Raw genomic sequence first — 17,833 nt, forward strand, 5'->3', positions numbered from 1 at the left:
ATACAGGGGGATGCATGAGGCTCATTTTTTGCGCCATGATCTGTAGTTTTTATTGGTACCTGTTTTGATGGGACTTTCTGATAACTTTTATTAATATTTTTATGGTATATGAAGTGACCAAAAATGCACAATTTTGGACTTTGGTATTTTTTTACGTGTACGACATTGACCGTGCGGTTTAGCGAACCTTCTATTTTAATAGTTCGGACATTAACACATGCGACGTTACCACATATGATTATAACATTCTTTCATTTAAAAAAAAAAAAAAGGGAAATGGGGGCTGAAACTTATTAGGAGAGGGGCTTATTCACATTTATTGGGACTATACCATGTGATCTTTTCATTGCATACACTGTTCTGTGCCATAGCATTGATCAGTGTTATCAGTGTTCTGCTATTCCAGCCTGCAAGAGCCCCGATCGGATGGCGAGGAGGCAGGTAAGCGCATAAGTGCAAGGATAACACAATAAACGTTTTTTGGTAAAAAAATAAAATAAGTGTTTAATACCGTGTTCTGATCCATATAACTGTTTTTTGTTCCACCCTCTGTTGGGGTTTGTTTATTGAACCATAAGCTGCAGTTTTTAATCGGTACCACTTTTGCCTTTATGTGACTTTATTACATTTTTTTCTGGAGGGCGATGTGACCAAAAATATACGATTCTGGCATTTGAAATGTTATTGCGTTTACGCTGTTCACCGTGCAGGATCAGGAACGTCATCTAATAGTTCAAACAAGTAGGCAGGCGGCAATAACAAATGTGAAGTTACATTTGAGAAGGGGCGATTTTTTTTTTTTTTTAAGTTACATTTTTTTTTCTACTTTTGCTATGTGAATTACGTTGATCCGTGCCGTCTGCGCTCCATTGCTAAGGGCTGCTTGAGCAATCACAGACCCGAGGAGCAGAGGTAAGTACCTGGGCCTCCCTGGCAACCAGTTGTCCCGCTGGGGGTGATGGGTCCCGTAGACACCAGGGACTAGCGCCATTTAAAGGACATCTGTAGTGCAACATAACTTGTCCCGTATCTGAAGGATTGGGGAGAAGTTATAGATCGCAGGGGGTCCGAGTACTGTGGTACATGGAGGGGGCGTGTCAGCCGCCGCGTCATGCGGTTCTGTCCCCTTTCCAGCATACTGCCGTGGCCCCGTACAGGAGATCGGGAGGGGGGGCCCCCAGTGCTCGGACTCTCTGCTAACTATAACATGTTGCACTACAGATGTCCTATAATCTCTTAAGGACGCAGGGCGCACGCTGTGACCCTGCGTTATACCGGTCGGTCCCAGCGGCTAATAGCATGCAGCACCAATCATTGTGCCGCGCGCTATTAACCCTTTAGAAGCGGCGTTCAAAGTTGATCGCCGCGTCTAAAATGAAAGTAAACGCTTCCCGGCAGCTCAGTCGGGCTGATCGGGACCATCGCGGTGAAATCGCAAAGTCCCGGTCAGCTAGAACGCGAGCGGAGAGTCCCCTTACCTGACTCCGTTGTGTCCGATCGGCGATTGCTCTAAGCCTGAAATCCAGGATTGAGCACTCGACCGCCGATAACACTGATCTTTGCCATGTAAATGCACGGCAGTGATCTGTGTATGAGATCGGTATGTGAAGTGCAATAGCCACTAGAGGGAGCTAGAACGCTGCAAAAAAAAGTGATCATTTAACCCTTCCCTAATAAAAGTTTGAATCACCCCCCTTATCCCCATATAAAAAAATAAATAAATAAAACTAAATAAAAATAAACATATGTGGTATTGCCGCATGCGGAAATGGCCGAACTATATAAATATTGTTAATTAAACCGCACGGTCATACGTACGTGCAAAAAAATTCCAAAGTCCAAATTAGCGTATTTTTGGTCACTTTTTATAACATGAAAAAAACGTATTAAAAGCAATCAAAAAGTCCGATCAATACAATAATGGTACCAATTAAAACTTCAGATGACGGCGCAAAAAATGAGTCCTCATACCGCCCCATACGTGGAAAAATAAGTTATGAGGGTCAGAAGATGACAATTTTAAACGTATACATTTTCCTGCATGTAATTGCGCAAGAAATGTCCTAACTTCTCCTAAAATATAAGGCTTACGATCCACACGGTAAAATGGCGTAAACTTAAAAATAAAGTCCACAGTTGCGTATTTTGGTGAAGGACAAAAAGACAAACCAATCAGATCGCTTCTTTCATTTTTAAAAAGGCATCTGAAATTAAAAAAAAAGTGATCTGATTTGTTGCTATGGGCAACAGGTATCTAAACTGGACTTCCAGCTGTTCCAAAACTACAACTCCCAGCATGCCCGGACAGCCGAAAGCTGTCCGAGCATGCTGGGAGATGTAGTTTTGCCACAGCTGTAAGCCCGCAGTTAGGAGACCACTGTGGCTCCAGCAGATGTGGCACTAGAAGTCCCAGCATGCCCCGGCCCCGCAGCCTCGCTATAGAACTATTTGGACTTTTAACTTTTCCAGCAGACTACAACTCCCAGAATGCATTGCGCCGTGATCTCGGTATCCATCCGCCACTCGGTTAAAGTAGCTTTTCGCCCTCTCTTTCCTCCGGTTTGATTGTTTTTTCAGTCCGGTTATAGAGGAGGGGGCGGCGGGTGTGTGCAGGAGCGGTCCCGGAGGTGAGGGGGCCCGTTATACCGGCTCGGTCACCGCGGAGGGACACCGCTCTGAGGTGAGGAAGTGAGCCTGTCAGTTTTCGCGCCTTTTCTGTGGGCGCGGGGGATTGTGGGAGCGGCGGAGTGTTTGGATACAGACCGGGGACCGGGACATCCGCCGCCGCCGCCGCCGCCATGCAGAGAGAAGACCCCGAGTCCTCCAACTCCTCGGACGGCGGCCCCGGGGATGCGGTGCGGACCGAGCTGGACGGACTGTGCCGGGAGCTGAACCTGGACCAGGAGACGGCGGCCGAGACCATGAGCGACTTCACCCGGACATGGAGCACCTACAGCCTGGAGGTCAGGGGGAGGGGCAAGGGGGCAGATATAGTGTGGTGGGGGAGGGGCGAGGGGGCAGATATAGTGTGGTGGGGGAGGGGCGAGGGGGCAGATATAGTGTGGTGGGGGAGGGGCGAGGGGGCAGATATAGTGTGGTGGGGGAGGGGCGAGGGGGCAGATATAGTGTGGTGGGGGAGGGGCGAGGGGGCAGATATAGTGTGGTGGGGGAGGGGCGAGGGGGCAGATATAGTGTGGTGGGGGAGGGGCGAGGGGGCAGATATAGTGTGGTGGGGGAGGGGCGAGGGGGCAGATATAGTGTGGTGGGGGAGGGGCGAGGGGGCAGATATAGTGTGGTGGGGGAGGGGCGAGGGGGCAGATATAGTGTGGTGGGGGAGGGGCGAGGGGGCAGATATAGTGTGGTGGGGGAGGGGCGAGGGGGCAGATATAGTGTGGTGGGGGAGGGGCGAGGGGGCAGATATAGTGTGGTGGGGGAGGGGCGAGGGGGCAGATATAGTGTGGTGGGGGAGGGGCGAGGGGGCAGATATAGTGTGGTGGGGGAGGGGCGAGGGGGCAGATATAGTGTGGTGGGGGAGGGGCGAGGGGGCAGATATAGTGTGGTGGGGGAGGGGCGAGGGGGCAGATATAGTGTGGTGGGGGAGGGGCGAGGGGGCAGATATAGTGTGGTGGGGGAGGGGCGAGGGGGCAGATATAGTGTGGTGGGGGAGGGGCGAGGGGGCAGATATAGTGTGGTGGGGGAGGGGCGAGGGGGCAGATATAGTGTGGTGGGGGAGGGGCGAGGGGGCAGATATAGTGTGGTGGGGGAGGGGCGAGGGGGCAGATATAGTGTGGTGGGGGAGGGGCGAGGGGGCAGATATAGTGTGGTGGGGGAGGGGCGAGGGGGCAGATATAGTGTGGTGGGGGAGGGGCGAGGGGGCAGATATAGTGTGGTGGGGGAGGGGCGAGGGGGCAGATATAGTGTGGTGGGGGAGGGGCGAGGGGGCAGATATAGTGTGGTGGGGGAGGGGCGAGGGGGCAGATATAGTGTGGTGGGGGAGGGGCGAGGGGGCAGATATAGTGTGGTGGGGGAAGGGCGAGGGGGCAGATATAGTGTGGTGGGGGAGGGGCGAGGGGGCAGATATAGTGTGGTGGGGGAGGGGCGAGGGGGCAGATATAGTGTGGTGGGGGAGGGGCGAGGGGGCAGATATAGTGTGGTGGGGGAGGGGCGAGGGGGCAGATATAGTGTGGTGGGGGAGGGGCGAGGGGCAGATATAGTGTGGTGGGGGAGGGGCGAGGGGGCAGATATAGTGTGGTGGGGGAGGGGCGAGGGGGCAGATATAGTGTGGTGGGGGAGGGGCGAGGGGGCAGATATAGTGTGGTGGGGGAGGGGCGAGGGGGCAGATATAGTGTGGTGGGGAGGGGCAGATAATGGTGGGGGAGGGGCAGATAATGGGGGGGAGGGGCGAGGGGGCAGATATAGTGTGATGGGGGAGGGGCAAGGGGCAGATATAGTGTGGTGGGGGAGGGGCAAGGGGGCAGATATAGTGTGATGGGGAGGGGCAGATAATGGTGGGGGAGGGGCAGATAATGGTGGGGGAGGGGCAAGGGGGTAGATATAGTGTGATGGGGGAGGGGCCGGGGCACATAATGATGGGGGAGGGGCAAGGGGGCAGATAATTGTGGGGGAAGGGGCAGATAATGGTGGGGGGGAGGGGCAAGGGGGCAGATAATTGTGGGGGAAGGGGCAGATAATGGTGGGGGGGAGGGGCAAGGGGGCAGATAATGGTGGGGGGGGGGCAAGGGGGCAGATAATGGTGGGGGGGGGGCAAGGGGGCAGATAATGGTGGGGGGGGAGGGGCAAGGGGGCAGATAATGGTGGGGGGGAGGGGCAAGGGGGCAGATAATGGTGGGGGGAGGGGCAAGGGGGCAGATAATGGTGGGGGGGAGGGGCAAGGGGGCAGATAATGGTGGGGGGGAGGGGCAAGGGGGCAGATAATGGTGGGGGGGAGGGGCAAGGGGGCAGATGTTGAAGGATTGGGGGGGCAGGCTAGGGGAGTGGCCGTAGTGGTCTGGGGGGGGCGGCTGGTCCTTTATTCTGGTCCTTTGCTCCCTAACATGGAGATCAGATAAGAGATTTCTTCTCGTTCACATCTGCGCTGGGGTTTCCATCTATAAAAGAGGCGGCGCTGAATCAGTCACATGACGCGCGGTGGCGGCGTCGGATCAGTCACATGACGCGCGGTGGCGGCGCTGGATCAGTCACATGACGCGCGGTGGCGGCGCTGGATCAGTCACATGACGCGCGGTGGTTTCCATGTGTCATGTGACTACATCACTAAGAATGGAGGGTGAATTCTTCACTCATCGGACCCCTGTGATCGCGCTGCAGGGTGTCCTCTAAGGCTGCCATCGATGACCGCATCTAAAGGGTTAATGGCGGGAATCGGTGTAATCCGAATTTATTGGCGGTGACACATGGCGTAGCACCGTATGGCTGTGGTACGTATCACTGTATGGCGGTGGTACGTAGCGTTGTATAGGCGGTGGTACGTAGCGTTGTATAGGCGGTGGTACGTGGCACTGTATGGCGGTGGTATGTATCACTTTATGGCGGTGGTATGTATCACTTTATGGCGGTGGTATGTATCACTTTATGGCGGTGGTATGTATCACTTTATGGCGGTGGTATGTATCACTTTATGGCGGTGGTATGTATCACTTTATGGCGGTGGTATGTAGCGCTGTACAGGCGGTGGTACGCAGCACTGTATAGGCGGTGGTACGCAGCACTGTATAGGCGGTGGTACGCAGCGCTGTATAGGCGGTGGTACGTAGCGCTGTATAGGCGGTGGTACGTAGCGCTGTATAGGCAGTGGTACGTAGCGCTGTATAGGCGGTGGTACGTAGCGCTGTATAGGCGGTGGTACGTAGCGCTGTATAGGCGGTGGTACGTAGCGCTGTATAGGCGGTGGTACGTAGCTGTGATACGTAGCACTGTATAGGCGGTGGTACGTAGCACTGTATAGGCGGTGGTACGTAGCTGTGATACGTAGCACTGTATGGCGGTGGTACGTAGCACTGTATAGGCGGTGGTACGTAGCGCTGTATAGGCGGTGGTACGTAGCTGTGGTACGTAGCACTGTATAGGCGGTGGTACGTAGCACTATATAGGCGGTGGTACGTAGCACTGTATAGGCGGTGGTACGTAGCGCTGTATAGGCGGTGGTACGTAGCGCTGTATAGGCGGTGGTACGTAGCACTGTATAGGCGGTGGTACGTAGCTGTGATACGTAGCACTGTATGGCGGTGGTACGCAGCGCTGTATAGGTGGTGGCACGTAGCACTGTATGGCTGTGGTACGTAGCGCTGTATAGGTGGTGGTACGTAGCACTGTATGGCTGTGGTACGTGGCGATGTATGGCGGTGGTACGTGGCGTTGTATGGGGATTTATTTACCGTTATTTATATATTTTCTTTGTAGCATTATTAGTTTTTCTCATTAGTGTTTTTCCTCCGTAGGGCGATGTGAAGCACTGGTTGGCTTGTGCGTTGTACGCCGCGTGTCGAAAAAGCGTCATCCCGACCGTCGGAAGAGGCGTCATGGAGGGTAACGGGGTGTCTCTCACCCGGATTCTCCGCTCTGCCAAGTTGAGGTAGGTTGTTCTCGTGTGTGTTCTTATGACTGACCGGCAGTTTTAGACCTAAAATAATGGGCTCATCTCTGTGTCCCGCAGCCTGATCCAGTTCTTTAATAAGATGAAGAAATGGATGGACATGTCCAACCTCTCCCACGAGTTCAGGGAGCGGGTGGGGAGGCTGGAGAGGAACTTTGAGGTCTCCACTGTCATATTCAAGAAGTTCGAACCAATATTCATGGATTTATTTCAAAACCCGCACGAAGAACCCCCGAGACTGCCCAGGAGCAGGAAGCAGAGGTAACTATACAGTGCACTTAAAGTCCCAAATGTACTTCTAGTGTAGTGTTTCCCAACCAGTGTGCCTCCAGCTGTTGCAAAACCACAACTCCCAGCATGCCCGGACAGCCGAAGGCTGTCCGGGCATGCTGAGAGTTGTAGTTTTGCAACAGCTGGAGAGCCACAGTTTGAAGACTAAGACTGTACTAAGGGATGAGATAAGCAGGAAGCCTTGATTTACCTTTCAGGGACAATTCCACACGCATTGATACCAAATACGTTTGTTTCATTTTTTTATTTATAATATTGGAACATTCTTAGTCACTTCATTAACCGGTTGCCGTCTAAGGTCGAGCCGGCTTATCCTGAGATGCCAACAGTAGTATGGCGCGGCCTCCAGACTCGAGCCCGTGTCATACCAGCCGACCCTCAGCTGATTCCTGTAGCTGGTGGGCAGGTGTTAATAGCCGACATGCAGCGATTGCCGCGGCTGGCTATTAACCCTTTAGATCGCCGCTGTCAAAGTTGACAGCAGCGTCTAAAGGTGCCTTTATCCCGTCCCTGGTGGTCCAGTGGGATGGATCGCGGGGGTGAGATCCACTGCCTGGCAGGACCAGGCTTCATCAATCGAGCACAGAGCACACAGATCAATGTGGTTCTATAAAATCACGTTGATCTTTATGAGGAATCAAATGATTCCTCCTAAAAGTCCCCTAAGGGGACTAAAAGTGTAAAAAAAAAAAAAACTGCACTAAGGGATGAGCAGAAAGCCTTGTTTTACCTTTTCAGGGACAATTCCACTCGTATTGATACCAAATACATTAGTTTCATTTTTTATTTATTTTTTTCCACATTTTTTATTTGTAATATTGGGAGACACTTAGTCACTTCATTAAAGGACTACTTCTAGCAATCTATTGATTACTATTACTGTTCAGTGCTATGCATAGGCAGAGCACCGATCAGTGTAATCGGCAATCTGCCTCTACGGTCTCCCAGAAGGCAGACTATACAAGAAGATTCTCAGAGCAGCACAGAAGCAGGTGAGCAGACCGCCGGACGCCATCTTGACTCGTCTGACCCCCTGCTGCGGGTGGTTTGATGATTCAAACGCCCCTTTCAATACTTCAAATGCTGATCAGTACTGATCACTGATGTCCGCCCGCTTGATTTCAGCAGGGACCCACGGTCTATAAAACGAGCCCGGCTCCATATTTCAGATGAGATTTAGGATGAACGTGTACATCCTGGTCCGCCAAGTGTCGGGCAGCGATAGCATCAGATGCCCTCTAGTGGATAAAATCATGTATAACACCTTTCTGACCTCTTTACTTTGTGCTTTTCAGGAAACTGCAGTGTAATGTTAAAGATCTCTTCAACTTCTGCTGGACGCTGTTTGTGTACACCAAAGGTGAGTGGGATCCGCAACGATTTCCCCTTAAAGGAGTAGTCCAGTCCTGAAAAATGTATCCCCTATCCCCTATTTTTTACACTTTAATAGTCCCCATATGGGACTATTAATAGCAGTCGTTCGATTGCTAATACTGCAGGGATGGGGAATTCCTATCGCCCGACGCCCGGGACATGCAGTTCTGGGCGCCGGGCAGGTGAATTTTTCCGACCCTTAGTCCGGCTTCGGTCAAGCATGGCCGGACCTGACAAACGCAGCGGCACTCGGCAGTCTGTATGAAAGGGGCTCCGGACTCCTGCCCGCTCCGTAATCTGCAGTCCCCCCGGCTGTTCTCAGTGGGGCCGCCACTAATAGCCAGCATGCGGCAATCACCACGGCTGGCTATTAACCCTTTAGATCGCCGTTGTCCAAGCTGACAGTGGCGTCTAAAGGGACATGTGAATGCTCCCTGGTGGGCTAGTGGGGTGGATCGCCCCATCCTGCAGCACAATTGAGGGTGGGCGATCCACTATAGAGGTAGCCGGAGGACTTACCTCTGTTCCCTGCTGTCCCGCTCTGTCAGTGATAGATCCTGGCTGGACTAGGCTCTTTCAATGGATCACAGAGCACACAGATCAATGGAGTTCAATAGAACTGATCTGTATGAGGAATCTAATGATTCCTCCTAAAAGTCTAATAAAGTGTTAAAAAAAAAAAAAAGTTTTAATAAAAGTTTAAAAGACTCACATTAACCCCTTCCATGTTAAAAGTTCACATCACCCCCTTTTCCTATATAAAACCATGTAAACCTAATAAAAATAACCATATTAAGTATCGCTGCGTGCGTAATTGTACGAACTATTAATATATAACATTATGTATCCCGTACAGTAAATGATGTAAATGTAACCCTTTCAGGTCCCTTGGCCTTTTATGAATATGGATAAAATGTAATTTATCCGCCCAGTCATGGAAGGTTTCTCTAAGACTTTATAACGAGATGCGTTAATTAGAATTATTCTTTTCTTTAGGCAATTTCAGTCTGATAGGAGACGACTTGGTGAATTCTTACCACTTACTCTTGTGTTGTCTGGATTTAGTCTATTCCCACTCCTCACTCTGTCCCCATAAGAACGATTTACTCAATCCATCATTCACAGGTAAGTGATTCCTGGTTTATTCTGGTTTATTTCTTGAACATATGAAACAGTAAGATAAATCTGTCACGTTGTAAAAGGGTGCCTCCAGCTGTTGCAAAAATACAACTCCCAGCATTCCTGGAAAGTCATTGGCTTTGTGGAGTTGGTGATTTGCAACAGCCGGAGGCACCCAAGCTCCTCCTGCTCTATAACATGACACCTGCAGATTGTACTGTATTGTATATATCATCTGCTCAGCTCCTCCTGCTCTATAACATGATACCTGTAGATTGTACTGTATTGTATATATATCATCTGCTCAGCTCCTCCTGCTCTATAACATGATACCTGCAGATTGTACTGTATTGTATATATATCATCTGCTCAGCTCCTCCTGCTCTATAACATGTTACCTGCAGATTGTACTGTATTGTATATATCATCTGCTCAGCTCCTCCTGCTCTATAACATGATACCTGCAGATTGTACTGTATTGTATATATCATCTGCTCAGCTCCTCCTGCTCTATAACATGTTACCTGCAGATTGTACTGTATTGTATATATCATCTGCTCAGCTCCTCCTGCTCTATAACATGTTACCTGCAGATTGTACTGTATTGTATATATCTTCTAATCAGCTCCTCCTGCTCTATAACATGATACCTGCAGATTGTACTGTATTGTATATATCATCTACTCAGCTCCTCCTGCTCTATAACATGATACCTGCAGATTGTACTGTATTGTATATATCATCTGCTCAGCTCCTCCTGCTCTATAACATGTTACCTGCAGATTGTACTGTATTGTATATATCATCTGCTCAGCTCCTCCTGCTCTATAACATAATACCTGCAGATTGTACTGTATTGTATATATCATCTGCTCAGCTCCTCCTGCTCTATAGCATGATACCTGCAGATTGTACTGTATTGTATATATCATCTGCTCAGCTCCTCCTGCTCTATAACATGATACCTGCAGATTGTACTGTATTGTATATATAATCTGCTCAGCTCCTCCTGCTCTATAACATGACACCTGCAGATTGTACTGTATTGTATATATCATCTGCTCAGCTCCTCCTGCTCTATAACATGACACCTGCAGATTGTACTGTATTGTATATATCATCTGCTCAGCTCCTCCTGCTCTATAACATGATACCTGCAGATTGTACTGTATTGTATATATAATCTGCTCAGCTCCTCCTGCTCTATAACATGATACCTGTAGATTGTACTGTATTGTATATATATCATCTGCTCAGCTCCTCCTGCTCTATAACATGTTACCTGCAGATTGTACTGTATTGTATATATCATCTGCTCAGCTCCTCCTGCTCTATAACATGATACCTGCAGATTGTACTGTATTGTATATATCCTCTGCTCAGCTCCTCCTGCTCTATAACATGTTACCTGCAGATTGTACTGTATTGTATATATCATCTGCTCAGCTCCTCCTGCTCTATAACATGTGACCTGCAGATGTGTTCCCCATGACAGGTTCACTTTATCTTCTTGTTCATACAGCTAAGCTGTCATCCTGTGAAGACGATGGTGAGGACCCCCCGTGTATCATCAGCGCCTTGTGTGACCATTACGATGGACTTACAGTCGAAGCTAAAGGAATAAAGCAATTTTACTTCAAGCCCTACATTGCCAAACTCTATGATAGGAAGGTACGGTCTCCTAATGCCATCTAGTAAATTATACGATTCCTTTACCCTTTTAAAGCCACGTCTGTAGATTAACCCCTTGCTTGCTGCCTTAAACATGTTAGTAAATAGCTGTAAAATGTCTTTTATTCTGCAGAACTGTCAGTCATTAAATAGTAAACAAATTGCTTCAGTAGCTTTTAAAGTGTTCACCAGTCAGTAGAAATAAACTTTTAACTATGTCGTATCTGGTCTACAGGACTGGGACGGGAGGTTTTATACTGACAGTGATGCTTTAACATTGATACTTGTACTTCTAATAAGTGATTTTCTGATTTAACATAAACCTATAAATGTTTTTCAGATCATAAAAGGAGACTGCATGCTGGACCTTTCAAGTTTCACAGACAACAAGTGAGTATATACTGTATATACTGTATCTTACCTATTAACACAGAGCTGTATTTAGATAATAATGTTTCTTAAAGGGGTACTCCGGCCCAAAGACATCTTCTCCCCTATCCAAAGGATAGAGGATAAGATGTCTGATCGCGGGGGTCCTGCCGCTGGGGACCCCCACAATCTAGCATGCAGCACCCACCTGAAAGTACTGCCGGAAGCACTGAAGGCTATCAGTCTTATACCTCCCGACCACAGGGACAGAGTATTGTGACGCCCCCGTGTGCCGTCACACCCCGCCCCCTCAATGCAAGTCTATGGGAGGGGGCGTGACTGCGTCACGCCCCCTCCCATAGACTTGCATTGAGGGGTCGGGGCGTGATGTCACGAAACTCCGTCCCCGTGGTCCTGAGAGCCCCCAGCGCTTCAGGCAGTACTTACAGGTGGGTGCTGCATGCTAGATTGCGGGGGTCCCCAGCGGCGGGACCCCTGCGATCAGATATCTTATCCCCTATCCTTTGGATAGTGAATAAGACGTCTTGGGGCGGAGTACCCCTTTAATAGTTTGCACTGGATATAGAAGCATAATGCTAAGTGCTTCCCATCCAGTGTTCCTCCAGCTGTTGCAAAACTACAACTCCCAGCATGCCTGGGCAGCAAGCGAACAAAACCAGGAAGACGGCAAGGAATACAAACAATCGGGGTCTGACAAGCCAAGGTCAGAACTAGGTGGACTACAAGGTAGAGGACTGGCAAAAGAGTAATCAGGCCAGCCATGCTGGGAGTTGTAGTTTTGCAACAGCTGGAGGCACACTGACTGCTACACATCAGGGCCAGTGAACAAAACCAGGAAGACGGCAAGGAATACAAACAATCGGGGTCTGGCAAGCCAAGGTCAGAACTAGGTGGACTACAAGGTAAAGGACAGGCAAAAGAGTAATCAGGCCAGCCATGCTGGGAGTTGTAGTTTAGCAACAGCTGGAGGCCCTCTGGTTGGCAAAAGCTGGTCTATAATCATAAGTAGTTTCTAGATCTATTTCACATTGTATGCAGGGGGAAAAGATGCCGTGAAGTATGTTAAAGGGGTACTCAGGCGCTAAGACATCTTATCCCCTATCCAAAGGATAGATGATAAGATGTCTGATCACGGGGGTCCTGCCGCTGGGGACCCCCGTGATCTTGCACGCAGAGAACCCGTTACCATCAGTCGGCCGGAGCATGTTTGCTCCGGGTCTGATGACTGTCGATCACAGGGCCGGAGCATTGTGATGTCACTGCTCCGCCCCCGTGTGACACCACGCATTGAGGGGGCGGAGCGTGACGTCACAATACTCCGGCCCCGTGATCGCCAGTCATCAGACCCGGAGCGAACATGCTCCGGGGACTGATGGTAATGGGGTGCTGCGTGCAAGATCACGGGGGTCCCCAGCGGCAGGACCCCCGTGATCAGACATCTTATCATCTATCATTTGGATAGGGGATAAGATGTCTTAGTGCTGGAGTACCCCTTTATAATGTGTGACCACCCAGCCAAGGTCTCAACCAAATTTCTAATACAAATACTACAAAATTGTAGCACAACATTTTTTGTGTAAATTTTTTTCCCTGAATTTAATTAATAAAATTATTTAATTTTTTTATATTTTTTTTATTATTTTTTCACTACAGTAAAGCCCTAAATAAGGAGTACGAAGAATACGTCCTTACAGTGGGAGACTTCGATGAGCGGGTGTTTTTGGGAGATGATGCCGATGAGGAAATTGGGACTCCGAGGAAATTTTTGCCTGAGTTTCCTCCAGGGAACTGTACGCCGAGGAAGAATTTGGAGTCCAGCCTCCAGCAGCACTTTGAGAAGGTAGGTTTTTACAGCTTTATGTTTGGTAAAACTGCAGTAGGGACTTTCAGTGCTTAGTTTAGTTTCACCTCTACACCTCTCAGTGCTTGGATAACTTTCCCTTCTACACCTCTCAGTGCTTAGTTTAGTTTCACCTTTACACCTCTCAGTGCTTAGTTTAGTTTCCCCTCTACACCTCTCAGGGCTTAGTTTAGTTTCCCCTCTACACCTCTCAGGGCTTAGTTTAGTTTCCCCTCTACACTTCTCAGTGCTTAGTTTAGTTTCACTTCTACACCTCTCAGTGCTTAGTTTAGTTTCACCTTTACACCTCTCAGTGCTTAGTTTAGTTTCACCTCTACACCTCTCAGTGCTTAGTTTAGTTTCACCTTTACACCTCTCAGTGCTTAGTTTAGTTTCACCTTTACACCTCTCAGTGCTTAGTTTAGTTTCACCTCTACACCTCTCAGGGCTTAGTTTAGTTTCACCTCTACACCTCCCAGTTCTTAGTTTAGTTTCACCTCTACACCTAATTCACTGCTTACTTTACTTTCACCTGCTAGTTTAATATTACCAATATATTTTGTTGAATGGTAAAGTTTTATGCATTTGTTCCATAGAGAAGATCTTTTGCGCCATCTACTCCATTAACTGGTAGGCGATACCTGAAGGAGAAGGAGGCGGTCATCACTCCGGTCTCATCAGCAACGCAGTGCGTGACCCGGCTGCAGAGCATGGTGACCGGACTCCGCAATACCCCTAGTGAACAGCTTATTCACATGTTTAAGTATGTTTCCTATGTATTTTATTTTTTATTCACCAATTCATTGTAATAGTGAGGTAGGTCTGACTTTTTCTTTTTTTCTTTTTTGTAGAACATGCGCTCGCAATCCCATGGTGCATATACTGCACACTGTGAATGACGTTCAGAAACTCTTCTGTCATCATTACACTCAGCCGTCAGGAGATCAGCCGGGCTCTCATATTGGTAAGTTTATAAATATTGTTTTTTTTAATTATATATATGTATATATATATGTATATATGTATGTGTGTGTGTGTGTGTGTGTGTGTGTGTGTATATATATATATATATATAATATATATATATAATATTTATATTATACAGGGATTCCTCAACTTAAAATGGCCTTAACTTACAATATTCTCACCATACGATGATCTTTTCTGGTCATTGTAACTATAAACCAGACATTAGGGATCGACCGATTATCGGTTTGGCCGATATTATCGGCTGATAATCACGATTTTGGGCATTACCAGTATCGGCAATTACCTTGTCGATAATCCGATAATGCACCGCCCCCACCGCATCGCACCCCCCCACTGACCCACCGCACGCGTCGCAACCCCCATCGCCCCGGCCCCATTGCCTCCCCCATCCCCGGTTATATAATTACCTGTTCCCAGGGCCCGGGGTCCACGCTACTTCTGGCTCCTGCTGCGTCCTGCATTACGCTGTGCGCAATAACGAGTGACGCGATGCGACGTCACCATCAGTGCGCACAGTGACAGCTCAGGAGGACGCCACCGGAGCCAGATTTAGAGTGGACCCCGGGAACAGGTAATTATAAAACCGGGGATGGGGGAGGCAATGGGGCCAGGACAGTGCGGTGGGGGGGGGGGGGGGCGGTAGGGCGCACAGAGTGGTCAGGGGGTGGGGGGGTACGGTGATAGGAATCAGCAGGACCCCCAGACAGGCAGGGGGAGAGAAGCGGGTGGTTGTGGCGGCGGTCTATGGCACCGCAAAAGCCAATGCAGTTCATTGATTTAAAGTGCCCACTTTAAATCAATGATCTGCAGCGGTGTCGGGGGGGATAAATAGCCGATAACTTATACCGGAATATCAGTATAAGTTATCGGCTATCGGCCCAAAAAAAAAAAAATTTGATATTGGTCGATCCCTACCAGACACATCATACAATGTACAGACAGTCTAGATCTGTGATACCTGTCAATACCCGGAAGAACCGACCAATCAGTATGGACATTCACCGGTAAAACCCTTGTATTACTGAAGTGTATGCACTGACTGGTGTCTGGTAGTGCCCCCTACAGTACAGGGAGGTATTACATGTTCTGTACTCTTTACCTGTATTACTGAAGTGTATACAGTGACTGGTGTCTGGTAGCGCCCCCTACACTACAGGGAGGTATGACATGTTCTGTACTCTTTACCTGTATTACTGAAGTGTATGCACTGACTGGTGTCTGGTAGCACCCCCTACAGTACAGGGAGGTATTACATGTTCTGTACTCTTTACCTGTATTCCTGAAGTGTATGCACTGACTGGTGTCTGGTAGCGCCCCCTACAGTACAGGGAGGAATTACATGTTCTGTACTCTTTACCTGTATTACTGAAGTGTATGCACTGACTGGTGTCTGGTAGCGCCCCCTACAGTACAGGGAGGTATTACATGTTCTGTACACTTTACCTGTCCCAGGGTTATCTGCTCCTTTGGACACCAGGTGAGGGCGGCTCCATGTAACTTTTTTAGGACACTGTTCTGTACCGGACCCTGAAGAAGCTCCTGTCCTCTACATAGACAGTGATTACAGCTCCAGCAGATCTTTATTACTTTTATATATATATATAAGGATTTGCTTTATCTATATTTGTCATCTACTTATTTTTGTTTACTCCTCACTTTTTCCCCTAATTTTGGATGACATTTTGGTAGCTTCAGAACCAATTACCAGGTTTCCATAGAGTTGTGGGCCCGACATACAATGGTTTCACCATACAATTGTTGTCCGGGAACCAATTCATATTGTAACTTGAAGGACCACCTTGTAGGGAGAGAGAGAGATGGATAGATATTTTTTGTGTATTTATTGTATATACCCACCATCATTTGTTTTTTTTTAAATTTGGATGGTACTTAATCTACGAGTGTAAACTATGGGATAGATGGTAAAGGAATAATATTACGGATTTTTTTTAACCAGCTGTTGAATGTCCTGAATAAAGTATTGTAGGCTCCACAGGAAGTTGTGTAGTTCTTTCCAGTCTGACCACAGTGCTCTCTGCTGACACCTCTGTTCATGTCAGGAACTGTCCAGAGCAGGAGAGGTTTGCTATGGGGATTTGCTCCTACTCTGGACAGTTCCTGACATGGACAGAGGTGTCAGTAGTGAGCACTGTGGTCAGACAGAAAAGACTACATGACACCTTTTTAATTTATTTATTTTTATCCCCCCCCCCCCCCCAAAAAAAAAAGTGTATGTGTGTGTATATATATATATATATATATATATATATATATTTTTTTTTTACGTATATAATGTGTGTAAATATATATGTATTCTCCAGCTGTTGCAAAACTACAACTCTCAGAATAGCCAGCGGCTGTCCGGGCATGCTGGAAGTTGTAGTTTTGCTGAAGACCCTCTGTTTGGAAAACAATTCTTTATTTTGTTTGAATGAATATTTGTGACTAGAACGAACCTCCAGTATGATTTATGATTAATTTGGATTCAGCGAGTCTTGGGGCCCATTAACACTATGTATTTTCCAAGTGGAGTTTTTCTGCGGAAAATACAGTGCAGCAACCCCCGATGATTTAAATAGAATTCTGCTGCATCATTACCAAAATCCCGGACCCCGGAAAGCTGAAAGCTCGAACAGGTTTATTCTTTTGGAAATGCATTACTGTGTATGGAGAATCTCTGCGGGCAGAGATTTCGTAGTGTGAATGATCCCTTAGAGGATAGGGGGATAAGATGTCTGATCGCGGGGGTCCAGCTGCTGGGGAATTTGGCTGCGGCACCCCAGGCTCCCGGTGGACAGAACAAACTTCACTCCGTGCCGGATGACTGGTGATGAGGAGCTGAGTCACGGTCACGCCCACTCATGACATCACGACCCCTCAATACAAGTTTATGTCACGTCACGAGCCTGCGGCGCTGCACCGCACCCAACGCTCTAAATGATTGCCGGGTGCAGCAGGGAGATTGCGGGGGGTCCCCAGCGGCAGGACCCCGCGATCAGACATGTTATCCCCTATCCTTTGCATAGGGGATAAGATGTCTAGGGACGGAGGACCCCTTTAAAGTCGTCCCACATTCCAAGTGTTCTAATTCTTCAGAAGATTCTGGGACTGTACGAGGACACATCAGTCTCCTACTAGACAAACCACCGAGACTAAACAGGTCGACAGACAATTCATTAGATTCTAATTCAGCTAATCCAGCTGTACATTGGTTTCCTTTAGTATATTACATATTATTATTATTACATATATTATTATTATATATTACAAATTTTATCATTGTATATGACATATATTATTATTATATTACATATTATATATTACAAATATTATTATTATTATATATTACATTTATTATTATTATTATATATTACAAATTTTATTATATATTACAAATTTTTATTGTATGACATATATTATTTATTATTATTATATTACATATTATATATTACAAATATTATTATTGTATATGACATATATTATTATTATTATTATTATATTATATATTACATATATTATTATTATATTACATATTATATATTACA

General features: G+C 47.7%; 1 protein-coding gene across 7 annotated transcripts in view; it reads left to right on the top strand.

The window, feature by feature from the left end:
* Window positions 1–2,450: 2,450 nt before the first annotated feature.
* RBL1 (RB transcriptional corepressor like 1) overlaps window positions 2,451–17,833 on the top strand; it is a 60,478-nt gene continuing 45,095 nt past the window's right edge. For 2 of the 7 annotated variants that reach the window (XM_056549362.1, XM_056549363.1), the window contains exons 1-10: window positions 2,453–2,963; window positions 6,459–6,592; window positions 6,674–6,874; window positions 8,200–8,264; window positions 9,275–9,403; window positions 10,893–11,068; window positions 11,409–11,458; window positions 13,112–13,298; window positions 13,895–14,061; window positions 14,150–14,262. In XM_056549362.1, the coding sequence (XP_056405337.1) occupies window positions 2,799–2,963; window positions 6,459–6,592; window positions 6,674–6,874; window positions 8,200–8,264; window positions 9,275–9,403; window positions 10,893–11,068; window positions 11,409–11,458; window positions 13,112–13,298; window positions 13,895–14,061; window positions 14,150–14,262 (1,387 nt within the window). In that variant the 5' untranslated portion in view covers window positions 2,453–2,798. Of the gene's footprint in view, window positions 2,964–6,458; window positions 6,593–6,673; window positions 6,875–8,199; window positions 8,265–9,274; window positions 9,404–10,892; window positions 11,069–11,408; window positions 11,459–13,111; window positions 13,299–13,894; window positions 14,062–14,149; window positions 14,263–17,833 lie in introns of all 7 variants that reach the window. The other 5 variants (XM_056549368.1, XM_056549369.1, XM_056549366.1 and 2 more) reach the window with 5 other exon arrangements.

This window comes from Hyla sarda, chromosome 12, assembly GCF_029499605.1.
Source record: "Hyla sarda isolate aHylSar1 chromosome 12, aHylSar1.hap1, whole genome shotgun sequence".
Taxonomy (NCBI): Eukaryota; Metazoa; Chordata; class Amphibia; order Anura; family Hylidae; genus Hyla; species Hyla sarda.